This window comes from Quercus lobata, chromosome 7 (genome assembly GCF_001633185.2).
Source record: "Quercus lobata isolate SW786 chromosome 7, ValleyOak3.0 Primary Assembly, whole genome shotgun sequence".
Classification (NCBI taxonomy): Eukaryota; Viridiplantae; Streptophyta; class Magnoliopsida; order Fagales; family Fagaceae; genus Quercus; species Quercus lobata.
The window spans coordinates 44,931,898-44,952,187 of record NC_044910.1 but is presented as its reverse complement, the minus strand read 5'-3'; the positions used below and the strand labels follow the sequence as shown (position 1 = coordinate 44,952,187).

At 32.0% G+C, this 20,290-nt stretch overlaps 1 protein-coding gene and 1 non-coding gene across 3 annotated transcripts; one reads left to right on the top strand and one right to left on the bottom strand.

Moving 5' to 3' along the window:
* Positions 1-1,289: 1,289 nt before the first annotated feature.
* LOC115952665 (MLO-like protein 3) lies at positions 1,290-9,742 on the bottom strand. Of its 2 annotated transcripts, none has more exons than XM_031069856.1 (15): positions 9,286-9,742; positions 9,044-9,101; positions 8,611-8,903; positions 8,366-8,482; positions 6,638-6,698; positions 3,674-3,762; positions 3,515-3,589; positions 3,293-3,384; positions 3,104-3,153; positions 2,962-3,002; positions 2,696-2,869; positions 2,569-2,604; positions 2,355-2,422; positions 1,912-1,972; positions 1,290-1,814 (listed from the first exon to the last, which is right to left on the bottom strand). In XM_031069856.1, exons 1-15 carry the CDS (start codon positions 9,346-9,348, stop codon positions 1,488-1,490), a joined length of 1,605 nt encoding a protein of 534 aa, XP_030925716.1. In that variant the 5' UTR covers positions 9,349-9,742; the 3' UTR covers positions 1,290-1,487. The 2 variants fall into 2 exon arrangements, with proteins under 2 accessions (XP_030925716.1, XP_030925715.1); XM_031069855.1 differs by having other exon boundaries at positions 9,223-9,739.
* Positions 9,743-15,813: 6,071 nt separating this feature from the next.
* TRNAP-AGG lies at positions 15,814-15,885 on the top strand. Its single transcript has one exon. It is a non-coding gene; the product is annotated as a tRNA-Pro (tRNA).
* Positions 15,886-20,290: the final 4,405 nt, after the last annotated feature.

Genomic DNA, 20,290 nt, shown 5'->3' with positions numbered 1-20,290 from the left:
ATCCATTGCAATACCCAATACTTTTCCCATTTGAAACATATGGATGAGATATCAACACACGCGATGCTAATAGAAATAAAGTGTCATGTCGTGATTATTATGCATACATCTTTCAGTTAACAGTTTTATTATTTTTAATTTTTTTTTTTAAACTTCAAAATGCCACTTACACTATAATATAGCTGAACCTACATCTATTTCTACTAATGTCCAAGATTCGCGACGGTGCTCTATCAATGATTTAGTATGGAGGATGCCTTTCAAACAGTATGTTGTTGATAATTATGTAAAAATTGAAACACACAAGCTTAGGTGGTTTGAGCACAATTTAGATTCAATTAGGGTAGATCTGTACCAAGGCCTACAAGATGCTTTCCATGAAGGAAAGAGTGATACTGGTAATATAAACTTTACACTTGAAATTTACATTACTTTATTAACGGCAAATTGGTATTAATATTTATTAATGGCCCAACTTTTTTATTTTATATTTAGGAAATGTTGGACATAGAACCATTCTACTTTCATCATTTTGGGAAGTCCACGCGCTATGATCCAACGATTTCAAGATGCAATGTCATTGGTTCAAAAGTTTGGGAAGCCAGATTTATTCATCACAATGACGTGTAATTCAAGATGGGAAGAAATCCAAAATGAGCTTTTACCCACACAAATCGCACAAGATCGTCTAAACTTGCTTGCAAAATTCTACTTCCATTTTCACAATCCTGGAATGCTTCTTTTAGAGTATCCCAAATTTCCTTGGTAGAGACTTTGTCTAGAACTAGAAGTTACCTTTTGCACTTCAAGAAATCTTTCACCTCCTTGAATGAGTACTCTTTTTCTTTCCCATTCCTATGATTCAGCAGGACATTTTTTCCTAATCTTTTTAGGAGTACATCCTTATTATAGTCCACCATATCAGGTAGAGCCACCCAATATCTGAAAGGAAAATGTTTCTGAATAGCTTTATGGTTATAAACCACCCTTGCGAGATTTGTCTTACCTATGCCTTCCATCCCCACAATGGTAAGTGTGGAAAAAGGCTCAGTTTCGGTGGTTATAATTAGCCGTGAGACCATTTCATGTACATCATCTTCCAAGCCGACCACTGAGATTGTGTCCTCCCTCAATTCAACGCGACATACCCTTATGCTTATGGAAAGAAGTCTGAGAGCTTCCACGAATAGCTCATTTTCTGCAGAGAAGTTTCGCCAAAGATCTGTCTCCTTTTGAGAACTACGGTTTCTCCTTTGTGAGGCTGACAAAGAGAAACAACTCGTTGCATCTTTCACAATGATTTTCATTTGATTATTCCATTCCTTTATTCTACCCATTTTTCATATAATCACGGTAAAGGCACATAAAACATAGTTGCATGTATGGTGAATTATAATTTACAAAACACTGCTCTCTCTCTCTCTCTCTCTCACACACATACACACACACACACACACACAAAAGCTGATCTCCCAGTCATCAATAATCTACTCTCTTCTCACGGTCGAGAGTTCTAAAGTGACAGGCCGGGATGGACGTGTAGATGAGCTAGCTGCCTCTTCTCTCATTATTTCTTCTTCTTCTAGGATTTCCCTTTTCCTAATGCTGTCGCTTGGTACAGATGTGGGTCTTAGGAAAGAAGAAAATTCAGTGGCACTAACCCTTCTGGGACTCCATTCTGCAGACAAAGAAGTGCGAGGAGATTGCAAGAATAGTTGTTGCTTCCTCCTTCTCTCCCTTACGTCAGCGTGCCATTGCCTTATAATATTGGCCATTTGCTCTTCTAGTACTTTACTCTTGAAGTTAGATCCCATCTGTGAACAAACACTTGCAATTTGTTATATATGTGCTAGATGTCAAGAAAGTGTGCTACATAAATACCAGCATCGGAACTATTTTTAAAATGGTTACCTGTGTAACAAGTGCATAGAGAGGAAGAGTAATGTAGCTGCAAATTACTTGAACTATCACCCTGAAGAATAAAAGGAAATTAGAATCACTAATAGGTTTGTTTTATAATTCGATAGTTGGGTATGAGGATTTGAACTCTTAGACATTTTTATTAGAAACAAAAAGAGGTGTCAGTTGAACTATAAGGCTTTTCGTGAATCAATCATAAGTTGGAATCAGGATGATAGAACAAAGGGTTCTAACATGTTCTTGTCTTCTAACTAAATTACCAATAAACCCATGATATGGTTGTTACATAATAAAATTAATGTCAGTAATTCGCTCAAGTGAAAGTGATGTTGTTTTGATTCAAGTAATGAAAAAAGTTGTTCTTGACATTACTTGCTATGAAGTTACCAAAATGTAAATCACAGGTTACTAAATAAGTGGTAGGCTGTTCTTACGCTAGCACAATCCTGATGATAATGAACGCAGTGCGCTCATGGTAACAAGAATTGAAACCAAACTGTATCTGAGAAAGAAGGAAAATAGGATTGAAACCAAAAGAAAAATATATTAGACATCTGACATTGCCACACAAAAATTTCCAACACTAGACCTTCAAAGTTCAAAACTATATGGTGTGGAAAATGGAAAAGAATAAGAAAGAAAACTTACTGTAACCCAAATGAAGAAGGCGAGCTCAAATGCATTCTGAGAAGGTCCAGAAAAGTTAGTATCTATAATATCTTAACTCTTCTTATATTATTACTTTGCTTTCATGAGGAGGAGGAGGAGGAATTACCACAAATAGAGTATAATGTATAAGAGTCAAGACAAATCCTGGGTGCCCAAACCAGAAGTGGCGATCATTTGGTCTCACAAGAGGGGTTCCTATAATTACATTGTTCTGATCTTTGGTTTGAAGAGCCATTCTTGCAACAATGACTTCAAGTTTGGTTCCTAGAATGAGTACAATCTACAAAAGCAATTGTAATGGGAAGGAAACTAAGAATCAGATGGAAATTAATGATGCAACACAAGGTGGTTACTATGTTGCAAAATGCTTACCAAGAGAGGAATATAGGATACCCAGAGAAATACATTCCAACCTGGTTGAGTCCAAACAAATTTTAATGAAAATTTATTTTTAGTAATTGATAAATTAGATTGACTTTCAGAGAAAAAAGAAACAAAAGGGAACAATATTTACTGTACACATCCAGGAGCAGCAAGAGAACAACCAGAAACCACATTAGAGGGCTGTTAAGACAAAAAGAACATGTTAGTGGAGCGAAATTAAACAATTTCATAATCAATATATATCAACGGTGTAATGTACTATTTTTGTTCCATAAAATTTAGTTGTTTTGTGAACAATAATATTTAGAAAATCAACAACCTGATGCCGACCACGACTTTGAAATCTTCGTCCAAGGATCGCTGTATATAGTTTTTGAAATTGAAGTTGTCAAGCCTGCTTGATAAGTGAGCCTGAAATTTTTTTTGAACAATATACACCTTGTTTAAGTAGCAGAAGCACTTTGGTCCTATATTATTTTTATTTTTGTGTGTGTAATTATTCATAAAATTAAGAAAAAGTTGGAACTTGAAAGCTTATTACCGAGATGAAACCATGTCTCAAAGTGAGATAATCAACCTTTGCTACTGAATGAATGAACTGTCTGAAGAAACATTTCTGCCCCATTTCACAACCCAAAGCGTTAAGGCATTAAAGCTGAAATATAAATCGATTACTTGGAGATATAGAGAGGCAACTCACAATCCATAGCTGAAATGATGTTTCTGTACAAGTAGTCAGGTGCCGTCTTCCAAATGTTGTTTGCCTTGTAAATCTGAATCGATTAGGATCTGATCATCATTGAAAATATTATTGATCACGACTTATATGATGTGGAGTAATCAGGTTCAGGTATATAGTCATGATTTCATTAATAGGTAGAGAATTTAGCATTTAAAATTTTTTATTTTTTATTTTTTTTGCTGAATGAAAAACGGTGTTTCTCATTTTTTGGTATAGACTTATCAACCCTACGTCACGTGATGTGAAGATAATAAGTAATATCACATATACCATTGGGATCTTAACGGAACTATTATCATTATTTAATTTCCATTTGGATTGTAAGATTGATGCAAAGTGTTAGAACGTACAAAACTAAAAATTTACATTATATTATTAAGTAGTATTGAGTAATATATATTAAGAAAGGTTGAAAGTCCATCTTAATATTAAGTAAAAAATTCATATTAATTTACAAATACAGTAATTATCTAATTTAAAATTATATCTTTTGCATCCATAGATTAGACCATTTTTCTTTGTTGACACTGTATTGGTGAATTACGAATTGACAACAAATGTATAATGTAATCTTAACTTTTCTTGCCAAAGGGCTTACAGTTCAATGGCATCCTTCCTCTTCCCTCTCCCCTTTGCCACTAAAGGCTGTGAATGGAATTGATTAAGGTTTAGGATATTTTCAAGTTTCAACCCTATTTGACATCTTCAAGTTATGAAATCTCTAACCCAACTCAACACAATCTATTTCAGTTATTGAACCAACCCAACCAAACCTAACTCACAATAATCAAATTAAGTTAGGTTAGATCATTAGGTTGGGGCCTTTTTGTTTGGTCTAATATAACAAATTGGGCTTCTAAGCTTTGTAGAAGGCTAGTTTGAACTTTAAAGGCAACATGTTGAGATGTGGACAAGATAGAGTGTGACTGTGAGATTAAAGATCATAATTGATGAGAGAGTGACCCCATGGCAAAGAGAGAGAGCTAAAGGGTGACACTAGAGGTAGGGATGGCAACATGGTAGGATTAAATCAAAAGTGCCCTGTTCCCCTTTTAGGGTGGGGAAAGCCAACGCAGGCAAGAAAAGAAGTGAGGCAAGTCAAGGGTAGGCGGGTTGATGGTATTTAACCATCTCTAATAAGGTGTTTTTGACATTCGTTAGAAAGAGATGAGGGATAAATGAATGGATAGTAGTGAAAGTGCTAAAAGGGAGAGAAATAAGTTTTTTTTAGGAGAGTGTAATAGTATATACAAAAAAATAAAATATAAATAATCCATATAAAAAAGATTAAATATTACTTACAAACACAACGTAAATATATATTAAATACAAGCATATATTTACAAAATTAAAGATAGGATGGAACGGGTCAAAGGTCAGAGAATTTTTGCCATTCCTAACCAAAGGAAGGTTTTAGCTAGGGGGTAAAACATGAGCAATGGGAGGGGATGTGTGAAGGGAGTGGTTTTTTTTTTTTTTTTAGAGTTTTAATCTATAGCGTCAATTCTTAATAATACTGCCTCCGTCCCACTTTGTTTGTCCTATTTGAAAAGTCAAACATTTTAAGGGAACATCATTTATTGTCTTGTCTGTCTTATAAAAATGTATAAGTTTACAAAATTACACTTAAATAAATTTATCAACTTTTTTTAAAAGGAGTTATTCTTAATGAGGCTTAGGGGTATAATAGAAACATTAGTAAACTAATAAAATTTATTTTTAGAAACAGGACAATATTTTGGAATATCCCAAAATGGAATAGAGGACAAAAAAAGTGGGATGAAGGGAGCAGTTCTTTATTATCAAACTAAGATACCAATCAATTTTTAGGATAGACGGGAATTAAATCTCAAATCTCTTATTCAACTATTAGAAATTTTACCAGTTGAGTTAATTGGAACTCACAAGAGAGTGAATGTTAGTTGAGATGTGAAAAAGAAAAACAAAACTATGATTAGGATTTAAAGTTGTCACGGTGGTCTGAGTAGCGTAGCTATAAATAAATCATGTATATATATAATATTAGTATCATGTGCTGAGTTGGATCACTTTGATTGAAAATTTTGCAAACCAAACCCAAGTCAACCTAAGTTCCAAAAAATTTTAAGACCCAACTCAATCCATTAATTCACAAAAACAAACCCAAGATGTTTGATTGGGCCTTGGTTCATCTAGGTGGGTTGGGAAAAAAATCTTCACATTTCTTCAACGACCTTCACATCTATGTGGGTTGGGAAAAAAATATTCACATTTCTCCAACCCAATAGTGTCTGTTATGAATCAGTCGCAGATTCGCAGTCAAAGGTTATTGCCATAATGAATACAGGCACATACTCTAGGTCAAGTCTTGTAAACTACTACTAGAGATTATTGTGGCCAATTAGATTAGTGTAGGTCTAAAGCTCAACTTAGAAGTTGGAAATACGAAATTCAAGACTTGAATTATGTAGACTGTAGAGTCTTTCTTCACCCACCAAAGGACAAAAATTGATCACACCAAAAGGAACTCTTTTTTGGGTAATTTCTAGAGCTAAAAATTGATGGGTTATTTTTGAGTCATCGATCGAAAAATGATGGGTTTTTTTACTTCTCATGAATATGCTAGCTCTTTCGTACTAAATGGTTTAGTTCTTCTTAGGAATTGAATTCTGTAGACCTGACCATATATGGATTGCTTATTACGCTTGCCATGGTTGCCACTCATGGGTGCAGGGGCCACAAATTGGTGGTGGGGAGGAATGGAGTTGGCATATAACAACGAAAACGAAATGTCACCAAACTCAATTAAAATTATATGTGGCTGTGTGCCTCTTTCACTTTCCTTTTTTTCTTTGTGTTTATATTGTCGTGTTAGACTGTTAGTCCATTACCTAATAAAAGACACAGTGAATCATGATTCATGAGAATGAATTTTAAACATACCATTGGCAACTTGGTACTCTGTTGTTTGAGTTTCTTTCTCCCATGCTTCCCAGCGTCTCATCTATTAAAACACATAGAGGAAGACACAGTCAGTCAGCCATACAACGTTGAGTTTCAATTGTTATTAAGAAAGCTTTTCCTTATTTTGTATATTTGCTATTTCTAGGTGGTATGAGTATGAAAGCGGAATAAGCACAGTTATAGTTAGGTGAGGTTAGTTCAACTTTTTGAAACAGTATTTTTTTTTTTTTGAAAAAGTGGAGTTTTCAAAAAGTGCGGTATGAAACTAAATTTCTTGAAAAAGCTGAGTATTTGATAAAAACTGTAAAAAAGTGCTTTTTGAAAAAACTGAGTATTTGGCTAGCATTTATAAAAGTGACAATGTATATATAAAGATAATTCTTTGTTTTAATTACTTCTCTTAATGCAAGTTATAGACACAATATTTTCACAAAAATTTCACAACAAAGTCTATATGACTTGTTAATGGTAGGAAAAAAAAATTGTCACTAGTAGATCTAAATGAGAACTAATAATAACTTACTATGTAAACTTTATTATGAAATTATTATAAAAATATTCTATCAATAGTATCATTTTTTTTTCTAAAGAAAAATAATACTAATTTAAAAAATTTAGAGATATAATAAAATATCACAATATTTTCATAATACTAATTTAAAATTAATCTTTGTAAAATAAAATTTTATTAACATCACAGCTGTGAAAAAGAAGTTATGAAATAATCTTTGTTCCTACTCCTTATATTTTCTTCCACGTTGCTTTACCCAAACCCAAAAACTCTTTTAAACTTTTTTCTCATCCACTCGTTCACTTCTTCCTCATCTTCTTATTTTTCTTTTCTCTTACTTTCCTCCACACAAAGCCCCACACACTCCACCACATATTAGTAAAGGACTTCAAGATTTTCAGAACAAGATCGTCAGCTGGGTCTGTCTTCTTGTTGTTGTTGTCTCCAGCTGACTTATTAAGCAAAGAACATAGCTGATTTGCAATATCACGGCCTTGAACAAGCTCTTCTATTGGCTTTTTCTTGCTAGAAGGTATGCTCTCAAGCCAAGTACACTCCATTGTTGTGTGTGTGAGTTTCAATGTGTTTTGAGACTTTTGTGTTTTGTGTATATGCGAGTGTCTTTTGAGCTTTGAGTCCCTTGTGTTTGAGCTCTTTTTTTTACCAGCCAATGTGAAGCAAAACAAGAGAGTTTTTTGAGATTAGATATATATGTAAGACGTTAATAAAATAAAAAATAGAGAAGAGAAGACAGCCTCTCAACGGTAATAGAGTTTTTTGAGCTATAGACCTTGATTTATCAAAGGGAAAAATTGGGTTTTCAATAAAATGTTCGGCCAATTTGGTAATTGAAGACAACCTCTCAACAATAATATTTATGAATGAATGTTAGCTTTTGCAAAATTTCTGAAGAGCTGTGGTGTGTTAAAATGAAGTTGGTTCACATTTCAAAAAGTAGCATTTTCCAAAAAATAGGTTTTATTTGGTTTACCAAAGGCATATATTATATATTTGGTTTCAAAAATCACTTTTTACATTTGAAAAGTGCAAACAAACGGGCACTTATACCATATATAACAAGGTTTTTTTTTTTTTTTTTTTCAAATGGACAGCGATTTGAACATGGGAAATTAACGGGAAAAATAACCATAAATTAAGTTGACTAAGGAAAAATAAAGGTTAAGCAAGCTTTTTACCTTGGCCCTACCCAAAGCCAGAGTGAGAATGGTATACACGATTTGCATAGCTGCTAACACGAAAATGAATATGTGAAGTTGATGAATCCCATCTTGTGACATTAGGGCAACCTTTCCCTGCAAATTAAATCCCATTCTAATTGTTAAAACAGTAAACAGACATATGGTGCTTTTTTTTTTCTTTTCCTTTCTTTGTAACTGTGAAAATTATTGTGTCTGTAGCAGTACTCAATTAAGAAACATACGTTTGGACAAGAATCAGTTGCAGCAGCTTCAGGTGGACTGGGAGGAACATCATTATCTTCTTCTTCTTCTTCTTCCAGCCTTTTATAAGGTCCCCACAAATCATTCATCGATGACAAATTCCAGATCATTACTTTTGTGAAGTGCTTGATTGCTACTAGGTTTTCAGGTTCGGAATTAGTCTGTTTACGACATGGGAGCATGATGTTCCCAGCGCCGCTAGGTACACATATTTTAGAAATTCGTTCTTGAGTTACTGCCAATAAGAGGGACATAAACCCCAGAAGCATCAACTCTGTACAAATCAATCCCACACAAAAAGATCAATTAAAAGTTAAAACCTTATAAAATTCTTATAAAGTAACACACATATATACAAGTATACTATAAACAACATAAAATTATACAAAATATGTATATTTATTTTGATTGCACCTGATTTAAGCTTCTCCAATGCATCGTTCAACGCGGTTTTCCTACGCCTCTTTAGCCACTATACGTGCACCATTAATTTTTTGACATTAGCTTCAAGTTTATAACATATACGTACATACACACACACCCAAAATAGTGGAGCAAAAAAAAGGATCTTAATACATAATATATATACTTACGTGGGAAAGGAGATGGATGATGTATTCTAGGATAATAGAGATGAAGATGAAGAAGAAGCAAACTGTGGCAAGTGCCCATGTCGGAGTGTATTCGAGAGAGGCACCGGACGAGCCTCCGCCCGCCATGACTTTCTTGTGATTGCCTTGTTAGAGGAATGATTTTTCTTCAGTTGAATAAACCATAAGTGTGTTGGTTGAGACCTGAGATGGTGAGAGCTGAGGAGCCAAGACTTGTTCTTATAGGCATGCCGCATATATAACGAAATGTTGATTTTGGCTTCCTCTTATGTTCACAATTTTCTCTGCTTTCACACTCAAATAACCCATTTGATTAAAATGTTATTCAAGCGATGACAAACATGTTATTGAATTATAGTTTGTATTAATTAATGTATTATTCAAATCAAATTTAATATAAGGTCGGTCAACCGTTTGATTGGGAGTCAAAAAAATTTTAAGAGTTTGAGCTCTCCGTATATATGACGATTGCCACGTGGATATATATGACAGGTTGTGACGTGGCATTTGACTGTCTATTTTGATGTGTGATTTTCATATTCATTGTTCTTGACCTTTTTTTTTCTCATGTAGATATTCTTAAATCAAAGCTTAATTATCATTCACGGAATGACGTGTGACGTGTTGAATAAAACCAGTTTTAGACTCCCAGAAATGGAGTCTATATTGCAACAACGTCAACTGACTTTTTTGTTCTTCTTAGAAGTTAGAAGTCCATATAGGCTATTTTGATGGAATAGTGTATTAATACAAAGCTGGACCACGTCCAGCTTAGTATAGGCTGTTTTGTTTAAGTAATAGAGTTCCCTTCCTTTCTCTTTTTTAGTTTTTACACGTGTTTGAATAAGTAATTAGAGATTGTAGGTTCTAATTAGCTCAACTGATAAAGTCTCTGATGGTTGTATAAGAGATTTGAGGTTCAATTCCCGCCTATACCAAAAACTGATTAATGTTTTGGTCTGATAATAATGAGCTATAATCAGGAGCGGACGTCATAGATTGAAACTCTCTCAAAAAAAAAAAAAAGTAATTAGAGTTCAAGCTCCCTTTCTTTCTCATTTTTAGTTTTTACACATGTTTGAAGTACGTACCTTTAGCTTTTTATGGTATCAAATTACCAATAGACAAAATTTGTATAGTAAATTGTGACATGGAACGAGGGAAATGGGTTTATGTGTTAAAGCTTTTTTTATTTTGGGTATGAAGGAGAAATTTATTCAAGAAAGCAATCGAAGAGGGTTTGCAAAGCTTTTGGTGGGTATACAAAGTAATCCAAGCATCAACAAATAAAATAATTTAGAAAACCTATGGACATAGAGCTCACACATATGCGCATGGAAAACAGATTAGGTAGTGACTTTACGCTAAATGACCCTCACCCTTTTTTTCTTTTTCTTTTTTAGAGATAATTACAACATACTGCTAACTCCACAATTCAAACATTTTCCCCTCTAGACCCCTAAGCACTTTATGCATGAGAATGTGTCAATTTAGTTACAAGACTTTTGGCCTCTCACCTTTTGAATGTGATAGTTCTAAAGAGTGGGTCAAAACACATGCATGTTAATTGATTCATACATAACACATATTGTATTCTATAGTAATTAAAAATAACATAAGTATAAAAAAAATGTCAATTTCGCTATTTGCAAAGGTTAATTTTGAAAAAATTTTGAGACACACTTTATCATGAAATTTTGAGACACTTTATCATAACTTGTATTTATGTCAAATAGTAATTGGATTACTTTTCACTAAATACTAATGGTTGACTAATGCATAAATAACATAAATCCTAATTTAAAATATATATACAGGGACAGACCTATACTATGCAAGAGGGGGGCCATTCCCCCCCCCCCCCCCTCAATTAAAAAAAAAAACTAGTATAAAAAAAATTAAGATTTGCCTTTATATATATATATATTTGTCTCTCCTCTAAATATTTAGATATTAACCTAAAAGAAAATAATAAATAAATAAAATTCATGCCCCTTTAACTTCAAACCAACAATAAAAATAAATAAATATGGACTAAACAAAAATCGCACATAAAATAAGAAACACTTATTTTGTATGTTATACTTTGTTGATTGTGTTTTATAATATGAAATGTTTAAGAAATACTTATTTGTGTAGATAGCATTTTGTTGATATGAAATAGATGTTAGTTTTTATTTTCATAATTTTTTTTTTTGGTTTTAAACTTTGGCCCCCTAAGTATGAATCTTGGTTCCGTCCCCATATATATATATATATATATATATATAAAAGTTGTGGTAAAAATTATGATAACGTATAATTCTACCACCCATATTGTTGTTAGGAAAAAAAGGCATTTCTGTTGTTATAACTAATAAGCATGCATGAAGCCCCTGAAAGCATTTTGGATGCTTGCTGTGGGCACTTTTGTTTGAAAGGTTTTGTTAATAATAATTCTTTTTAAATATAAAAATGAATAGCTGGTTAATTTTAGAACAAATGGGGTGTGTTTGTTTGATTTTTTTTTTTAGCTGAATAGATGTGTTTGTTTAATAATGCACACCACAAGCCTCTTTTTGCACTTAATTCTTTAAAAATATCTCATAAAAAAAAAAAAAAAAAATCTTTAAAAATAAAGAATAAAAAAATCAGATGGGTCATGCGTTATGTAAGCATTTTGAACATGATATTTCTCAATTCTTGTAAAGTAATCAAGTCCCGTACATTAATTAAACATATTATATGGTACTGGTATTACTTGTACGGCGTACATGCATGCTTACCACATGGCACATACGACATATTCCGGTCAAAAATGGAAAACAACTACAGTATGATTTCATGCTTCAGCTGGAACATATAGAAATTAAGGAGAAATCTGAACCATATTTTCATAAGTGATTGGAGAAATTCTTTAATCCGTGCAAGTGAATTAATGTTAAAAAAGTGGCATGTAATTCAATGGTAGGCCATTGACTTATTACATTTACCTATTCATACTTCACAAGTTCACATTAAAAAAATTTGACCGCAACCTAGAAAATAAATTAGAGTACCATCTCTCTCTCTCTCTCTCTCTCAAAGTAAAGATGGGATACGCGGGCAAATACTTGAATCCACACTCATTCTTATTAAAAGCCATAAATAGTTAAATACCACCTAAACTGATAAACGAAAATGATTTTTTTTTCCCCTTTTTTGGATAATTGAGAGATAAGATATTTAAATCATAAAATGTTTTTTATTGGAAACACTAAATGTACTACTTAAATTACAAGGTTCTGGACAAAAAATGTATGTTTTGAATCTTAAGAATGATCATTTCATATTAAAATGATAAAAATTAAAAAGGTAACAAATTAGTTAAGTCATTCCTCAAACCCAACTTGAATGGTACTACTATTTAACAATAAACACAATAAAACCAATAAGAGCACTAGCATTAGGTTCGACAAAAAGATGTTTTACTTAAACTTTATCTTGCAACGTAGATAAATTTTGTTGCGCATTGGGCTAACTGCTAGCAAAAACACCAATAATCTATAGTAGTAACTAGTAAGCAGGGGTGGAGCTACGTTATAGGTAAAGGGGCTATTCCTCTCCCCCCCCCCCCCCCCCCCCCCTTCACAAACAAAGAAAAATTTAAAAACCTTATAATAATAGTAGGTGAAAAGTACAATCACTTTATTTTATTTAAAAGTCGCTCCTCCAAGACCAAAGATTCCCCCCCACCCCTTTAGCCAAATTTGCCCTAAAGAATCTCAACTTTTCACCTAAAAACAAAAGATGTATTCTTGTAAATAAAAAAGTGTGTAATAGCATTTATAAGATAAACAACTCTCAAGAAAGTTTTTTTTTTGGCCAAAGTCTTCCCTCCCATGTGTTACTTTATAGTTCTACTATATATTGTATATTTTTTACAAATATATACTATATTTACTACATTTTATTATATGTTTACAATATAAGTTTACATTGCAAGTACAATGCAAACCAATAAAAGTCATTAAATTTTTTTTTTTTTTTTCCTTTCCCATTCTCAATTCTCATCCCAGTCCTTTCTTCCACAATGCATTTTATGTTACAAAGTTATTCTTCTTCTTCATTTCTTTTGAGCTATTTCAATATAATTTTTATTTATTTTATTATTTTCGTTTTTAGTTCAATTTCTACTGAGAGCTATGAAACTGATTTTGAATTTATTTTTGACTATAATTGTCTAATTTGGTTGAATATAAATTCTATTTATTTTATGGTTTCTTATAGTGATTTTATTATATTTAATTTCTATGAATATCATTTCTTGTAATTGTAAATATAGTCTAGTTTTGTTATGTACTGATATTTAATTTCTATGAATGTTATGGACTTATAGTTTTTCATAAAAATAAGAAAAAATAAAGATAAAAAATGACCTTTAGATGTTCAATTAGGTGTTTAGCTTGTTAATATTTTTGAGTGTTAATAAAAATAACACTTGTAAGGACTGAAATTGGATTGGACCTAAAACAGAATTGGGCTCAAACCCAAGCGGCCCAAACAATAGATTTGTAGAGCGTGGACGAAAGAACTAGATCTATTCCAGAAGAAAAACGATTAAATTTGGTAATTTAAGACCATTAGACACAAGTAAGATTAGAAAATCTGTCCTCGGAATAACTCAAGGAGTATGTATTATGTTGTCTTGTTGAATGATAAAGTGATACCAAAGTCACAGTCCTGTTCTTAGATCATCCTCTATTTTTTCAGATCCTTTCCTTTTAGTACATCTTTCCATGTTATATATCCTAGTCTTTGTGTCGCCACTACCACACACGTGTAAGTTAGATTCGAAGAACTCCTTCCTGTCCTATTCAGTACTTCCCAGAACCATCAACTAATAGTTGTAAGGCTGCTTGATCACTGTTCAGGCATCACTTCCACATTAATGCGACCAGAGAGTTGATTGAGAGTCAGTTAATGCGGAGGTAGTAGCTTTTTGAAGATATTTGTTGTCCTTCTTCTTTCTTATCCCTTGTCTGATATCTAACTCTTAGTGATGAGGTAACTTCGAAGTAAGTCCATGATGATATGGCACTCGTGCTGACCTCGGACACTTGTTGCCGAGATGGCTTTTATCCTCGGACGCTCGTTGGACTTATCTCATGTTATCTCTACTCCTCTCTTCACTCCGTTCTCCTTATAATCTTATCTGGACCTCTTCGGATGGTTTAACGTCCTCGGATCGGGCCATAGGCCTAGTTAATACTGCCTTAACAGTACTTCCTGATTAGCTGGCCCCCACAACACTAATAAAAAAAATTTATATAATAATCTTACAGTATTATATATGAGTTATGACTTATACTTTGGATTTAAGTTTTTTTTTTTTTTTTAAACTAATGCATGAAGACATGTATGTATGTATATAGTATGTTATGGTTTGCATTTTTCTTGAATCACAAATCAATAGGATAGTTTTACCTCGGCCCCCCCCAAACAAAAATTACTGGCTTTGCTCCTGGTAGCAAAAACATTTTCTATGATTTTTTAAAAACTAGATTTGGCCTATTTTGTAACTTAGCAAAAACATTTTCTATGATTTTTTTATACTCTCTCTCTCTCTCCAAAGACTTAGATTAATTTGGAGTGAGATTGTCTCAAACGAGGGCCTAATCAAGTCAGCGTAGTTGATGTGGTTCTTGAGGTTGCAAAGGAGTTTTAGGTTGCAACGAGTTATGATTTGGTGAAGAAGAGGGGGAGTTGTGAGAGAACTGGAGAGAGAAAAAATAATTAAATATACAGTGTATGATATAGGTAGATGTGAAAAAAGGGTAGCAAAAGTGACTTTTAAAGTTAAATTTGACTCCCTATCTTCCCCTCCATCCTATGTATTCCCCCCCTCTCCCCCTTCATCCAAAATGGCCCTTCGACAATTATTTGGGATATTGTGTCTTGCACATATCTAGTGCAAAACTTTATGTCCTGTGAGGATTCTTGAATTGGTATTTATTGGCAAATAAGAGATTGTCCTTGGTCAAAAAAAAAAAAAGAAGGATAACTAGTAATTACATTCAATAAGTCTATAATTACAAACTTTTTCACAAATTGTTTAGTTTATAAGTTTTTAAAGTCACACAATAAAGTAACATGAATGATTTTCTTAAAAAAAAAAAAGTAACATGAATGATGGCCCTTTTGAGGATCAATAGCAATTTTTCAATTTTATAATTGAAAATAATAAGTTTAGGACACACTCAATTTTATTGCTTGTTAAAATTGTGGATTATAAGTAGTAAATAATTTTTATCCACTATTTTTTATATGGATTCACAACTTTTTGTCCATTACCCACTGTTAATTAATTTAATATATTGTGAAATTGATATTAGTATAGCATTTTTGCTATGAAAAATGTTGTAAATATAGAATTAATCATTCGAAAATTACAATTGTAGAAAATTACGTTTTGCTACAGCCAAATGGCCTACCTTAAATTCCTAGGAATACGATCCTCAATTCCGCACCCAAGTGTGAGTGTTAAAAATTTAAAATTGCTTTATTTATATGTTTAAATATATATTAAAATAATAATAGAATTGTTCACAACGAGGGCATTTGGTCTAGTGGTATGATTCTCGCTTAGGGTGCGAGAGGTCCCGAGTTCAATTCTCGGAATGCCCCCATATCTCTTTTTTCCAATAATTTTATGTCAAAGCCTCAAACTAATTAGGCCACTGCTTCTATTAGAGTGCCCCAGTGGGCTTCACAATTCTTATGTTGAAACTTAAATATGAGTTTTATTGGGCCCAGGCTTGAAACCCAGTTCAACTGGGCTCCCCATGGAAAAAATCCATCCCAATACAAGGGCTTCTTTTTGAAGTCCTGGCACAAAGTAATGTGAGTAGGACTGTAGGACTTTTTTTTTTTTTTTTTCCTCTTTAAAATTTTAAATTTTAGCATCATGTGTTGTTTCGCTAAATATGTGTGTTAGTGTGACTTGCATTATACTATGACGTCACTATGACTATTGACAATTTTTTTTTTTTTTTTTTTTTTGAGAAAGTGACTATTCACAAATTAAATGTGACAAAAACCATATGTTCTGATGGGAGTTGGAGGGTCAAACGATTTATTTTCTTACAAATTGGACCACTTCCCTGCCTTTTATAAACCCATGGACAGATCGAATCAGCATTTGTTGTATATATTTTTAGTAATGATATAATGATTTAATATAACAAAAAAATACTGGAACACAATAAAACGGTATGATTGTCAATTAAAACATTAAATTTGAGTATTCTGATCATGAGACCATTTTCGGTGCTAGTGAGGAAATCACAATCTTGCGTTATCTAATTGATTCTAAAAATAAATAAATAAAACCCTCATTTTATAGAATACAAATTTTTGTACTATTTTTTGTATTCTACTTTATTCTTAACAAAGGGAGTAATGATAGTTTTTAAGTTTTGAACAAAGCATAGAATTAAGGACAATCATTGAAGTGCAAGAAAAAAAATGCCACATGGAGAGAAAAAACTATCAATAACCATCAAAGACCTCAAATATAAATAGAGGCTTATTTCTCAAAATAAGACACAATTTCCTCATCACAAACTACTCAATAGAAACTTTTCTCTTGTTATTGTAATTGCTTTCTAATTTTAGGATCTTTTTAACGTGTTAAAGCATGTAAATAGTCTTCTTGTAATCCTTACCTTTTAATGTTTATATAATTTCATTAGTTTCATAGCAAGTTTTTAGTTGTTAATCCATTAGATCTTTAAAGTCCTAAATCTAATTGCCATTTATTGTCTCTCTTCGATATAGATCAGTATAGCCCTTAGTTTGATCATCTTTGCATCCTTTTAACTTGTACTTAATAGTAATTGAGAAGTTTAATGTCTAAATCAGCTATCAAGATGGTCTTAAACTAGATGTCCTAATATATATACTAAAAATAATTTTCATGTATACATCAAGAGAAGACATTGTAATTCAGTTGCTCACTCTCTGGCTAGACGAGCAATTTTAAATCCTTAATTATTAGTCTGGATGGAAGATGTTTCACTAGACGTTCATTTTGTATTGCAGGCTGATTTAGATGGCCTTTCTTAATAAAGAGATGGTTATTTTTTCTCAAAAAAAAAAAGAGAAAAGGACAAGGGCATAGTTAGGAATATTTGTTTGGAGGGCCAAGATAAAACAATCATATTAATTTGCAATTTAAGAAAAATTCAAAATATGACATTCATACATACATACATACATACATACATACATGTCTTGGCGCATTAGTTTAGAAAAACAAACATTAAATCCAAACAATCATAATAAGATTACTGCTCTAGAATTATTTTTTCAGTGTAATTCCTTCATATATTAGCACTCAAAATACTAATAAGCTAATTGGCCAATTGAGCATTTTAAATCATTCCCCTCACCCCCCCCCCCTCTCCCCCTTGAGTTTCTCTTATTCTTTTGAACAATTATGTCTATAACATTTGTAGCAATCAAATATAATAAAATCACTAAATTAGATTACTATGGTAAAAAATAAATTCAAAATCACTTATGTATTTCTCAACTAAATAGAAATTGAACTATAAAAGAAGATCATAAGATAAATAAATAGAAATTAAACTAAAATAGCAATGAAGAAGAAGAAGAATTTGGTATCTATCAATATTTTCTTAGCTTTAAATAAGGAAACTCTGTTAAGGAAGAGGAAAGAGCTAATGAAAATGTGATCATGTGAGAGCATAATAAGGAAGAATTAATGAAGAAAAATTGAAGAGAGAGCACCCAGTGATGGTGATGAGTAGAGTCTTTTGGATAGCTATAAAGTGCAAGGGGATATTATAATAGTTTTGGGAAATCGCAAAACTTAAGTGTAGTATCTAAAGTGTAATACATTATGTTTTTCAATCAAATTCAAACACATGTTTACCATGACAAATAAAATACAAGTAATATTATCATTTTTAAAAGAAAAATTAAATTCAATACAGAGTTTAATTACTTGGGAAATATAATGTACTACACCTCAGTTTTATGACTTTATCATATTAGGAAAATTGAATGACTAAAAAGTGTAAAGTGTAAAACTATAGTAAAGGACAAGGACATGGACGTGCATATCAGGAGGATATGGTCTTAGTCTCTTAAATAAATAAGTCTCTTAAATAAATAAAGAAGGGATTTGCCTGTGACTGTGCCTTTAATAGAGGATGAAAAAAAAAAAACAAAAAAAAAAAAAAAAAAACAAAAACAAAATAAATGAATCTTTATGGCTGAAAAGTGGGGATTTGGGGTGTGAGAAGAGAATTCTTATGGCTACGTGTAGGAGGGGGGCCGAGCTTTTTATTTTTTAGGGGCCAGCTCTTAAGTTAAAGGGACTGAGACCTAGTTTTACCCACAATTAAAGAGGATTTAAAAAAATTTGGAGGGGCCATGACAACACCCCCCCCCACCCCCCCCCCCCACCCAAAAATACATTACTTAGCTCCACCCCTGCATCAAGGAAACCCATTACATCTTTGCCTAATGTTAAAGATAATCTTTATTGAATTAACACCCCAAATCCATCCAATCTTTAAAAGGAAAAAAAAAAAAAAAAAAAAAAAAAAAAAAAAAAAAAAAACCCTATTGTTTTGATTGCTTCCTTGGCCAACTAACTCAAGAGTCAAGACACATTCAAGAGATGTGAGTACTAAACTAATTTATGAACCTATGACATGTTTGAATTGAAGGCACGTACACATGATGATGTAAGGTTTGTCTTTGATACCAAGCTCTTTGAGGACTAATCGTTTGGTTCAATTTAAATTCATTTAAAAAGGAACCTGTACAAGTTTTATAAAAAAAAATCATTATTTTTAAGATATAATTGTATTTTTAGTTTTTACACAATTAATAAAAATAAATTTTAAGTCGTAGCTACGAGGAAAAACCATTCATCACATGGTGGAATATATTAGTACTATTTTTTTTTTTTTTTTTTGCTGAATGGAATTTATTAGTAGTAATGAATACGCTATTGGTAAGTACTTTTATTAAATTTAGAGTTGAGACAGTCTTAAATTACAAGGTCAAATGTCAATCTGTTGTGTTGGGAGGTCTTGTTCCCCAAAATCACGTCCTATTTCCCTAGAAGAACGTTTGGTTTTTGTAAATTGGCTTGCAACTTCTCTTTCACTTTTCATTTTTTACAATTTCCAACTTTTCCTTATTTACTTGTATTGTCCATGATTGAGTCCACCATCAAATTTTGACTAATAGAGAAAAGTAATTTGGAGAGTTTCTACGAATGAAATAAAATACTAGTTTTTTTTTTTTTTTTTTTGTTTATTTCATTACATCCCTACCCGGTCAACATTATTTAGTAAAAGTTATATATATATATATATATACACACACATGAAGACTAATTAGTAGTTTTATATGATATGGTATTCATCTAGAATAAAATGATCATAGTTTATTAAAGGCCAAGTACAACTTAGTTGATCGGAATACAATTCTTTTTTTGGTAGAAAGAATGCAATTCAATCATTTGTTAATTTGGCTTCTCCACTTTGGAGTTATGCAAAGCAAGATTAAATATGTTTCAAAATTATTCACATGTAGACTAATTGAATAAGACATACATATGGAAGGCATAAATTATGATGGGATCAATTTTTTTTTTTTTTGCTTATTAAAAAAAAAGTCTTTTCTATATATGCACAACAAAGAAAAAAATATGAAAGTTGTTCAGTATTATGATTTATATATAGAATGGTAGATATATTTGAACAATTTGGATAATAAGCAATCTAACCACTTATATATCGATCTATATAAAAATAGTTGACACCATGCCTCAAAAAAAATAGTTGGCACCATATCATATCATATTGATGGGATAGTACCATACCATAATTGTTTTTTGATGGGAATGCCATACCATAATTTGTTCATGCATACAAATGAAAAATTAACGCACTTGTGATCCATTTCATAAAATTAACACCATATCATATATATCGTCTTTTCAATGTTAAATTATTTCATAATTTTAATTAAATGAGTATTTTAAAAA